The 12,804-nt window shown below is 37.9% G+C and overlaps 1 protein-coding gene across 1 annotated transcript in view; it reads left to right on the top strand.

The window, feature by feature from the left end:
• The window catches only part of SDC2 (syndecan 2), a 66,188-nt gene that overhangs the window by 41,680 nt on the left and 11,704 nt on the right, over positions 1-12,804 (top strand). The window contains exon 2 of the mRNA XM_015813507.1: positions 11,466-11,577. Within this exon, the coding sequence (XP_015668993.1) occupies positions 11,466-11,577 (112 nt within the window). The remainder of the gene's footprint in view (positions 1-11,465; positions 11,578-12,804) is intronic.

Genomic DNA, 12,804 nt, shown 5'->3' with positions numbered 1-12,804 from the left:
GATGGGACATGGAACACATCTGGTGGATGGGACATGGAACACATCTCTCCTGCCAGATAGGCAGGCACCATAGGGAGAAACAGTCCCATAAGTAATCTGTACCCAAGCCATGAAGAGCCTAAAAGATAACCATCAACCCTATGAGTTGCATCTAGAAGTATATGAGCAGTCAATGGAACAGAGTATCGCATGTGCTGAGCGATCAGCACCCATAATTGCTTATATTGCTGTATTTTGCACTAGTTGATGCATCTGAATACTTTTCAAGGGCAGCCCCATGTAGAATGCATTGCAGCAATCCAATCAGGAGGTCAATAGGGCATGAGTGACTATGAGCAGGTCCTCCTGGTCCATGAACAGGCCCCACCAGTGCATGACACAAAGCTGTGCAAAGGCCCTCCCAACCACAGCTTCCATCTGCTCCTTGAGTAGGAGCCATAGTTCATGAGGGCCCCGAAATTGCACATAGGATCTGACTGGGGTAGTGGAACCCCATCTAGAACCAGAGTTAGAAAGAAGGTTCCCAGAACCAGAAGGTCTTAAAACCCAAAGCTATTCAGTCTGACTAAGGTTGAGTCAAAGCCTGTTGCTCCCAATCAGGCGTGTTTTATGGATTAACTGTTTGTTGGTCTGGGGTGTTACATGACAGGTGCTTGTCTATATGAATTCTAAAATCCCTGGGCACTTAAGTGTCTTTGTTTTATTTTGTCTATTTTGTGGTCCTATTGGTTCTTGCTTACAGTCAAGAGCTTTTTCTTGCAGATACTGTATTCCAAGGCACCATTGTTACTACTTTATTTTACTGTTGGTTGTTATGGTTTGTCACACAGTCCGCCAGATGTTCAGGTTGGATTTGGCATTTTTGTCTGCCTATGGAGTCCTTCCCAAAGACCTGGGATAGGCAGATGTGGATGTTTGATAGTGTTACAAATATTGTCACAGTTATTGGTGAGCTGAAAACTGAAGGTCTGGCCATAACATAGATATTAAAATTCCTGTAGCATTTTGATAAATTTAATTGGTTCATTTTATAGATTTATATCTGTTTTCCTAAGATTCCAAAGTGGATTAAAATTATTCTGAAAGCAGCATTTTGTACAAGAGTAAAAGAGCAAATAAGCCATAAAAAATAATACTAGGAACATCATGTCGCTTTTCTAATGGTCATAGTAATGTTTTTCAAAATTAATAAAAACTCTCCAGTTATATTTGTCTAATTGCCTACTTCAGTGTTACTTTATTATGAAACGATACAATGTATTCATTGTTGACACTAGTTATTGCTCCAAATTACAAAGCAAGCTTTAGAAATGGGGCTTTTATTTCAGGTGTGGTATTTAACCGGGGTAGGGGAGTTGTTATTTCTATTTTCCTGAAAACAGAAATAAATATTTTGTCCCATCTCACAGGAAAAAATAATCAAAATGAGACTTCAATAGGGAGGGGTAGGTTGCAAAGAGTTGCTCAGATGAGGATGGATGGATGGATGGATGGATGGATGGATGGAAGGAAGGAAGGAAGGAAAGAAAGAAAGAAAGAAAGAAAGAAAGAAAGAAAGAAAGAAAGAAAGAAAGAAAGAAAGAAAGAAAGAAAGAAAGAAAGAATGTTGTAACCTTTAAACAGGTTTCCAGGGGGATGTCTTGCCATTTCAGCACTAAACTGCCAGCAAACAGGACCAAAGAAAAGCTAAGGGTTAGAGTTAACAGCATGTATGCCAGCAAGGTTATCCTAGTACAGGGCTTTTCAACATTTTCACCCATTGTACCACTTTTAGGATATGGCAACATCCGAGTACCACCAGTCGCCTAGCAAGGTGTCAAAAACTTGATGACCAAAAAAAAAAAAAAAGGAAAAAAGTGATAAAGTACAGGTAGTCCTCAACTTACAACAGTTCGCTTAGTGACTGTTCGAAGTTACAATGGCACTGAAAAAAGTGCCCCCCAAGCCACAGCCAAGCAAGACACCCGCCTGCCCACCCGGCGGCGCTCTTCCTCCTGTCCGAGGTTTTCATTGTTGTGAGCATTTCTGTTGAGGATTGGCAGCAGGGGTGGGGTGGGTTGTGTTTGGTTTTTATTCCCCGTCTGCTGGGTGGTTGCAGCAGGTTTTGGTCACTTCACATGACCCTGGGACACTGTGACCATCATAAATATGAATCAGTTGCAAAGCATCTGAATGTAAATCACAAGACCCTGGAGATGCTGCAACATTCCAGGTGATCGGCGCTTCTTCTGGGCTCAGCAGAAGCACCAGGATCAGTGCTGCTTTCCAGCTGATTGGTGCTTCTTCAGGACTTAGCAGAAGCACCAGGATCAGCACCGAGCTCCAGCTGGAGCCTGGCGCTGATCCTGGCGCTTCCGCTGAGCCCTGACAGCCCTGCAGCTCCAGCCATCTCTCGCTCAGGCTTGTGCGGTGCTGCCACCGGTTCAGCCCATTCCCCTCCCCCGCTACCACTTTTCTAAGATGGTCACGTACCACCTGCCAGGTGCCAATGTACCACAGGTGGTACCTGTACCATTGGTTGAAAAGCCGTGCCCTAGTATTTAAATCATACAATAGGCTGGCCCTGGAAATGAGGCCTTCCAGGAGGAAGGGGGAAAAAAGGGGGGGGGAGGAAATACATGTGTATTAATACATGCCCCTTTCTCTGAGCTTCCTGGTTGTTAATAAATCGAGGGAATAAATCTGGGTCATTAACAAATAGATTCCCAAATGTGCGAGCAAACATAGACTCTAGTGCAGTAGTTCTCAACCTTTTTAATGCCGCGACCCCAACCGGTCGTAAGTCAAGGACTAAACCGGTCATAAGTCGAGGACTAAACCGGTCGTAAGTCGAGGACTACCCAACCGGTCGTAAGTCGAGGACTCTCCCTGCCCGGGAGTGCCACGCATGCGTGGTTCTGCCCCCTGCGCCGGCCGAGGCATAGCTGGCAAGCGGCAGAGACGGAGCAGGCCGACCACCAGCTGGCCCAGCCCAAGGGAGGTAAGGCACCCGCCGGAAAAGGGGGAAAAAATGGCGGACAAAAAAAATGGCAGACAGCCTTGCTTGGCAACCCCCATGAAATGGTCGATCAACCCCAAATGGGGTCCCAACCCACAGGTTGAGAACCACTGCGTCTAGTACAATCCGGAAAATGTGTGTTTTCAGCCTCAGCAAGCATTTTGCTGTTTTCAAGTCTTTTGAGCAGGGACTTTAGACTTTTCTTTTTTAATAAGGAAGAATAAGATAGGTAGAATTGTTAATTGAAGTAAATCCATTGACGAGGCAGCAATCTAGTTAGCTTTCTGCCTTGCTGCTGTTACAATTTGAAGAAGAAATTCTCTTTGTGTAACTCCCAACTTGTAGTGTCTCTTACCAGTCTTGAAGTAGTTGATTTTCTCAGAAGTGCCTTTTTCAGATTTCTTCAGAGCGACGTTCATACACCAACCATTTCAGAGAGGAAGTTAAGAGCTTAAATATGGTGGCAGCTAAAAGCACCAGACTTTAAATAAATCCAGAAGCAGAACATTTTTAAAAAATAAAACTGAATGTTATTTTTTTTTTGAAAAAAGAGGCTTTCAGCCCCTAAAAAAACCAATAGAGAAATACAGCAGAGTACACAGTTACATCAAAACGAAAAAGAAACGTCAAAAAGTCTTTTAAAGAGGTCAGAGGAAGAGAAAGAAGCAGTGCAATTCACACTGGCATGTTAATTAAAGAGTATGCACAGCCAGGAATAATTGAGTAATAGACTTTACCTACCTAAGAACAATACAAAACATTTCCTTGAAAGTGTTACATAATTCTGGATATGTTAAGGCTCTGTGGATTACATTTCCATATTGCAGTAATCTAAAGCCTGAGAGACACTTTTTACTGTATAAACAGTTAAACGTATACAGTTAAACGAATAGGCATACTTATCTTGTATGTTTTTAACCATTTTAGTTGTGTTCAAGTACAATTTGAGCCAGCAACTCTGTCACTATACACTGCAGTTGCTAAACAAGACATTACATGACTACAATTTGCAATTTGAAAGCCAGTTGCAAAGTGATCATGTGACCCTGGGACACTGCAACAGTTGAAAATGTGAGAACTGGTCATAAAGCTTTTTTAAAAAAACTTCATTGTAACTTTGAATGTCACTAAACAAGGCAGTTAATCAACAAGAACTATCTGTACTGGATTTTATAAGCTGCAGTGAGACTACTGAAATTGGTAGTAACAAATTTAATGAGATGAATGAAGTATTCATGTTAACTGGCCATCATCCTCATATGTCCAACAAAAGTCAAAATATCATTACCAACTTGGAAGAGGAAGAATTCTATGCTGTGGAAGTCAGAAATGTAAATATCTTTAAGGACTGGGAAACCAGATTTAATATGTTGAATGCTGAGAAGAAAGAAAGGAAGAAAATTGCAGGGCTGATAATGGCAGTGTTGCACAACACACTAGGTGACTACACTTTTTGTCTTTAGCTAGTCATTGAAGACTACCAGCCATGCTTATGATGGGGATTAGAGTCCCATTATATTTGCTGGTCCACAGGTATGGTAACAGCAAACAATTTTGCTATGGGGGATAATGGATGTTGTAATCTTGTATGTCTGGAAGCAATTAAGCATCTTCAAAAACATTCTGTTTTCTATTCTGTCATTCCTCCCTCCCTCCCCCCATGTGAATGTGTCAAAGATATGTTTAACAGTTCAGATCACGTTTATATAGTTTGATAGATGACCTCACTTTCAAGAACCCCTTTCATCCCACTGTGCAGCATTTTAATGTAATTTCAGATGTTTGAAACTTTTTTATACACTGGCTTTTTAAAAGATGTAGAATGAAAGTTTACAGCTCTTGCTATATCACGATTTATTCAGCCCTAGGAACATATCTATCATCAGATGCACAATATGTGAATAATATTTCTGTTACTTCCTCCACATTATATAGTAACTGTGACAACAAGCCAAACAATATGATAGTAGAATAATTTTGATCTTGAGATCTGGAGTTTTTATTGCCATAGGCAAACGCCAGATTCCTAAACTAATGCTTTTGTGAGTACAAGTATGAATTGTAAATATTGGTTTGCATTTACATAAGGAAGGCAATGCAAATATCCTTCAGTATTTTCAGGCAACATAGAACAATTTTTGTGACAACCCTATACCATTTCAGACAATTGGTTGTCCAATCTCTTCTTAAAAACCTCCAACATTGGCACACCCACATTTTCTAAAGGGAAGTCATTCCACTGATTGTTTTAATTGTCAGGAAATTTCTCCTTAGTTCTAGGTTGGTTCTCTCCCTAAATAGTTTCCATCCATTGCTTCTTGTCCTGCCTTCAAGTGCCTTGGAGAATAGGTTGACCACCTCTTCTTTGTGACAGCCCCTTAGATATTGGAACACTGCTATCATGTCACCCCTAGTCCTTTTTTTCCATTAAAGTAGACATACCCAATTCCTGCAATTGTTCTTCGTATGTTTTAGCCTCCAGTCCCATAATCATCTTTGTTGCTCTTCTCTGCATTCTTTCTAGAGTCTCAACATCTTTTTTACATTGTGTCGACCAAATCTGGATGCACTATTCCAAGTGTGGTCTTACCAAGGCATTATAAAGTGTTATTAACACTTCACATGATCTTGATTCTATTCTTCTGTTAATGCAGTCTAGGACTGTGTTGGCTTTTTTGGCAGCTGCAGCACACTGCTGGTTCACATTTAAGTGATTGTCCACTATTGAGCCAGGTACCACCTATACCTGTACCTGTGCATTTGGTTTTTCTTGCCTAAATGTAGAATTTTTTCTCATCATTTTGTTAGAAAGGGCACAGTGTTCAAGCCTGTCAAGATCCTTCAGTATTATGAGCCTGTCTTGAGTATTGGGTATTCCTGCCAGCTTGATGTCGTCTGCAAAAACCTTGGGGTACCTGACTGCATACTTCCCTCAATGTAGATACAGTTCTATTAAGGACTATGCGTTGAGTGTGGTTGGTCAGCCAGTTACAAATACATCTCATAGTGATGCTGTCTAACCCACATTTTTCTATCAAATCAAATAGTAGCTTGCGGTCTACTTTGTCAAATACCTTACTGAAATCTAAGTATACTGTGTCCACTAATTTTGTCACTTTGTCAAAGAATGCAATAAAATTTGTCTGGCATGCTACTCTCCATTCAGAGGGTGAAGCCAGGACATGTTGTCACTCTTCTCTTTTCAGCTTTAAATTAATTCTGTGAAGCAAGTCATGGTTCATGAGTTTCATCACCCTGAACTGATCAATAGACCTGTTTTGGTTCTTTTGTCTGTTGGTGCAGCTGTAATTCTTCTCACAAAGTTGGGCTGAGATTGAGTCTTCAAGCCTTGTTTCTGTTAAAGAGAAGAAAGACTGGTTTTTAACTATGATAAAACTAAAGTAATCGCTTTCCCCCAAAGACCTATCATCTGTCATCTCACCTGGAAAATCAGCAATTTTAGTACTGACTAGTGTATTTAAATATCTAGATGTTTCTTTTCAAACATCTGGAAAGAACAACAAAATGCTGTCATTTTACCAAGGCTCACAAATTCTCAAAAGCTATCCTACAGTGCACCAATCTTGGTAACGGTCATTGCCAAAAATATCTAGAGCAAGGACATCTATTATCTGGTGGGAAGATTTGATATTTTATTATCTCTGTTGTTTTGAAGCTACAGAATCCAAATTCATATTTCTGATATGTTTCTGAGATTGGAAATTGATTTAATTGCTGTAAAGCAGCAGCAGCATCTACAGAGCAGGAGGGGCCAATGATGAAAGTAGCATTATAGCATTGTGAAGCAAGACATGCCACATATATGTTCAAAAGGGGCAGAGCTTACATCATGATGAAAAGCAGCTATTGATGAAAGCAGCAAGCTCCTGCAGATACCCATGCTGTAGAGATTCAAATGAAACCTTGCTGAAATTTGGGTTCAGATTTGGTTTCACTAGCAGTTTGCAAGGATGTCATCATGGAAGGTAGTTAGTGACCTACATCTAAAATTCTATAGGTTGTCAGCTCAACACTTGATCTTATTTAACCTTGAGAAAGCTTTGTTACAGCTGAAGCAATAGGCCCATAACAATAATATTCAGTATGACATTGGTTCAACTTTTCCCTGAACCAGATAAGCCTATTTGAAAGACCCTTCTCCTATGCCAAATATCTACCTAATATCTTTGATCAGCTCTCAAGAGACCTCTTGCCCTTGTTCATTTTAATGCTTTGTTCTCTGTGCTGCTGGAAAGAAGATTTAGCAGCATTCCTGTGCAAGACCAAATTTGCCCCTGTTTAGTATGGAAAACACTGTCTTTGTAAATGCCTTGATAACTCTATTAATGCCTTTATTAAGTTATAGCATAGTCACTGAGAGGAGGAGAATACTCTCATTTTAGCTACCTGGTCATCTGAAATTCAAAAAAAGCTTGCTAAATTCTTTTCAATCGTGACTCCTGTTTATTGTAGCACAACATTTATGATGACCAAGATACGCATACAGGCTGTTTAATGCTATGATAACGAATAGACGTGTATTTTCAATGCATTTTTTTCATGCACAATCTGTCATTTTGTTCATTTCTTGGTTTTGACAGTAAATCAATAAAACTTCAGTAACTATATCAAATAATAACAGAAAGGCCAGCCCTAATGGATATTGTGTTTAGAGCTTTTAGACAGTTTCACAGGGAGCACAGTTATTGTAAAAGCAAATGGCAAACCACTCTTTGATGTTGCCAAGAAAAAATCATGGACCTTTCCCATGTAGCCATTAGGGAACCAACTTATCTTTATCTTTTTTTACTGGATGAAAACAAATATTTGCACATACATTGCATAGAGTTGCATTCCCAATAAGTACTGCATTCCTTCTAGCCTTTACTGAAGCAATGAATAAATTCAGTTTCCTCAAATTGATGATTCCCCCAGGTTTGTGGGATTCTATTTATCTTCCTTTAGCTGGCAATTGCTGGAAATGCTAGAAATCCATAGGGTACCATCATGGGGAGTGATAGTGTCTATCAATAGGCAACCTTTTTTGTGCATTGACAGGAATATTTGGGATTTTTGAGGGTGTTTTTGAAGAATGGTTGCCATGATGTTATATATTTATGGACTAACTGCCGCGGTGGTCATGGAAACTTTAAAGCCAGAGAAAGCAAATGGTGATTTTTTCCCCCCCTTTACTTATTATTTCTTGTGATTCTCCAGCTTACCTTTGCCCTTATGAGTAGGTGGACACATTTTCAAACAAAAGAAAATACATTGTTTTCATTTCTAAGAACATTATATTACTGTGAATAAACATCCTGTGGATTGGAACTGTGCAGAAGGCCAGTTTTTCTTTAAAAAAATGTAAGATGGTGAAAGAAGACGGTGAGTATAGAGAAATGATTATGAGTGCTTTGGTGCTCATTGGCACATCATTGCCAATTTCTGGGCTAATGGGCTAGAAAAATGTTTTAATGAACTGCACAAATGAAGTGCTGAGTATGCCCAGAATATGTTGAAGCATCCATACAGTTCATTACTTTCCACTGTTTTTTTGCTAATACAGACTCTGAAAAAATGTATATCTATTTTTTTCCTTGTCAAGACAGCAAATGACTTATGAGAGCTATGATATCAGTTAAGAATTGTTAAAGAAAGGACATCAGTCTTAATCCCTTAAAGTGCAGATGTTTCTAATTCTGGACAAGAACTCAGCATCATATAAAACATAAGTAAAGATATGTCCAATGTCTGAAGACACAATCTCTTTCAGTCAGTCAGTCAGTCAGTTTCACGAAAAATGATTTGAGAAAGGAAACAATGAAGTTTAATTTTATTTTTGAGCACTATTCAGCCTTTGGTGCTGAATGGACTTTTTCAGGCTGATATTCTAGGTCACTGAAAACGTCATTGTAGAAAGAATGCTTAATAAAACTTATTGAGTCCTGAGGCAGATTCTTCCAAGACTCAATCCTTTATTAAATGTTACTTCCCCTGACACTGAAGAATCTTGCTTGCTGACAGAAAAGTGCATATGGCTTACAGTGCCATTATTTGTACATTTACAAATAATTTACAGACTTTTAAATAGATCTATTTAGAAATGAAATGTTATCAAAACTGTTTACATTTTTAGCAAAATGATGTTTTATATGTATTGATTTTTTGCTATAATTCTGAAGATACATTATATACATTATACAAATATCAAGTAAGAAGTAGTAGTGAAAGTGAACAGGAATGGAAAACCATTTCAGGAAATACTTTAAGTATTTCATATCAAAAAGCATCCTGAGAGTTTTAATCTCTATAAAGATTCTGAGAATTCTTCTATCACTAAATCTTTTATTGAATTAATATCACAGAAGGAAATAGCTGAGTCTATTATGTAGATACATGAATATTGCTATGGCAGAATAAGCATTTTTTATAGTTGCCATAGCAGTATTCATGTACCTATATAATAGACTCATAGCTATTTCCTTCTGTGATATCTAATTCAATAAAAGGTTTAGAGATAGAAGAATTCTCAGAATCTTTATAGAGATGCTTTTTGATATGAAATACTTAGATAAAGTATTTCCTGAAATGGTTTTCCATTCCTGTTCACTTTCACTACTACTTCTTACTTGATATTTGTATAATATATATAATGTATCTTCAGAATTATAGCAAAAAATCAATGCATATAAAACATTTTCTTCTCTAGTTATTATGAAATGAAGATTATCATACTCATATTTACTTAAATATGTTACCTGAACAGGGAAGGAAAGCAATTGCCATCCTATAGAGTTTATTCTTCTGGAAACTTAACACCAGAAAGTATCATTGAATACTATCAGGAAATAGTTTCAGTAGAAATACATTTTGAAATGTGTTGATGTCTGGTAATAGGGTAGCTATTTCCAGATGTTCTGCATTCAGCAGATATTTGAGATGAAGCAACCTGTATTTAGTGCTTAGTGGACACTAATGTATTGCACATCCATTTAGATTTATTCTTGTTTATTCAATATTTAACTGGGCACCAAAGATCATTGACTTATAATATGTGAAGAATTTAGGTCAGAGGATTTTTCAGCATTATACTCTAAGAATATCAGTATAAGTGGGATAATAACGGCTGGATGGGAATGCAATCCCTGATTAAGTGTGCTGAACAGAGTTTCTGCATCTTTTTTATGAGTCTAATGCTAAATGCTCCAGAATGAACCCTATACAAACTGTTTTGGAAGTAAATCCTGCTAAATTTGGTTGGATTTTTCTTCTGAGTTACGTATCACATTATATAGTAAGCATATTTGCCTTGATTTAAGCTTTTTAAAATCATATTTGTTGCATACTTTTCCTTCTAAGTTATGTATCATATTGTATAGTAAGCATATTTGCCTTGATTTAAGCTTTTTAAAATCATATTTTTGTACACTTTTATACATTGTACTTGAAAGTAATACGAATAAACTTCACTTAAGTCATCAATTATTTGCATTCAAGAGCAGCAGCTTTTCATGTCTTTTATCAAAGAGACAGAGCAATGATTACCATCTGGCAGTCTTGGAAATGTTTTGCCCCTTTAAAATGGTTCAAAGAGAATTGGTATTAGGAGATTGACTGTTTTGGAAAGCTTGTGTAGAACTCCTAATATTACATTAATTGTAATGAATGGTGGGCTTGCATATCTGTGTGTTTGTGCATATACACATTTACCTTTTTATTTTGTTAGTCACATGATTGAAATGGCAGACGAAATATTAGCCAGAGATAATCCACCCCAGGTATCTGTAACTGGGATCAACAAACACCTGTTTTCTTGAGCAGCTGGAAAATAGCTTAGTTTATCCTAATCTTGAAACAAACATTGCCTTCTTGCCGCCACTTTGATACAGCTGAAGCTTGATAGACTATGATTCTTCTTCTGGAGCCCTAAATTGAAACCCTAACCCTTGATTTTTGCTTGTCCATACTGTGTTCACTCGTTTATCTGTGAGTTGTCATATAAAAGGAAAATGAGAGATCTCTCATCTCCTTTTTCTAATGCACGGATCATGTCAGCAACTATCAATTTGCAGCATTGGGAATATTTTCCTGGAGGTTATGATGTATAGGTATCCAAAGAGATGGAGGAGTTTGGGGTCTTTCTCACTTTTAATGTAACTTTTAATGACCTCTTAAAGCCAAAGAAATACAAACTTTATGCTTCGACAAAGTCATTAAGCTCAAATATGACAGTTTATGAATCCTCCGTTTTTCTTGTCTAGCTGTTGGGTAAATCCATTCCAACACTGACTGGCACCATTCCATTTTAAAAGTTGATATTTTAGAATAATTTGCCACTATCTTTTTGTCGCAATTTCTTCCTCCATTCTAATATTGATTTAGTAAGGTATCTCTAAATTAGAAGTTGTTTTGGTTGTTTTTGTAATGTGGCAGTGAATTAATGATGCGTTTGTTTTATATTCATTTCCAGAGAGCAGATCTGACCTCTGATAAAGACTTATACCTTGACAACAGCTCTATTGAGGAAGCATCGGGAATCTACCCATTTGATGATGATGATTATATTTCTGGATCAGGCTCTGGTAAGTCAATAGTCTATAAGAAAAAAGAATTATGAATTACATGACATGTTGCATGATAGAATTTATTCAGTCCTTAGCATTGCTAGGGTTTTGAGTTTTTTCCCCAAAAGTAATAGGCAGTAGGAAAGTTTGGTCATCTCACTCGCCGTCCTCATTAGGACAGCCAGTTTTTGGAGAACTAAAGAATCACATGTTTCTTTTGAGTCTGAAATTAGCTGGGAATGTCTCCTTAACCCTAGTATTCTACCACTCTACAGTGTGGAATTGCAGATTGAAATCAAGTCAGTATCCCGATTTTTCACCTGAAAGCTGCTCTAAACTTTGGTTGCACTCAAAACCAAAGCAAACTATAGCTAGTTCTCCATTTACAACCATTTGTTTAGTAACTATTCAAAGTTATTACGGCACTGAAAAAAGATTTATGACCGGTTTTCATGCTTATGACCGTTGCAGCATCCTGTGGTCACGTGACCAAAATCTGGGCACTTGGCAACTGGCATGTAGTTATGACAGTTGCGCTGTCCCAGAATCATATAATCACCATTTATGATCTCCCAAATCAATGTGGGAAGCCACATTTAATGACCGTATGATTCACTTAACAACTGCAGTGATTTGCTTAACAACTGTGGCTAAAAGGTTGTAAACTGGGGCAAAACTCATTTAACAGCTGCCTTGCTTAGCAACAGAAATTTTCTCGTAAGTTGAGAACTACCTGCAATGTGTTTTTACTTCTTCAAATCAGATTTGAAGACAAGAGATACAGACTTCTGTGTGGGTTTGCTGTGTACCCAATAGATACTTCAAGACGTAGCCAGCAAAGCAACCTTTGTCTGGCTTTCTCTTCCAGCTGTTAGCTCTAGAGAAGAGTGAAGTATGAGCTGTCAAAGCAGATGGTAGTGACTAGACAGAACAGTAATCCGACTCAGTAATGCACAACTTTCCCTATATGTATCATCATGGCTGGTATTTATGTCTTCCTAACGGATTGTAATGTGTGAGGCAACATTTAGTCAATATGTACATAATGTACCTAATTCATAAACTGTAGAAAATTCAGGAAACAATGTATATGTGTGTAGGAGTGTTTGTGTGTGTGTATATGTGTATTTATTAATTAGAAGTACAACCTGAAACAAAGATAGCATATATTCCTTCCTACATCTCATTTCCCTCGACAATAGTCCTGTGACTTCAGTTAAATTGAGAGATAGTGATTGGCTGAAG

The sequence above is a fragment of the Protobothrops mucrosquamatus genome, unplaced genomic scaffold (assembly GCF_001527695.2).
Source record: "Protobothrops mucrosquamatus isolate PMUCROS unplaced genomic scaffold, P.Mucros_1.0 scaffold_69, whole genome shotgun sequence".
Taxonomy (NCBI): Eukaryota; Metazoa; Chordata; class Lepidosauria; order Squamata; family Viperidae; genus Protobothrops; species Protobothrops mucrosquamatus.
Note: the sequence above shows the minus strand (reverse complement) of the source record. Positions and strands in the feature narration are given on the sequence as shown.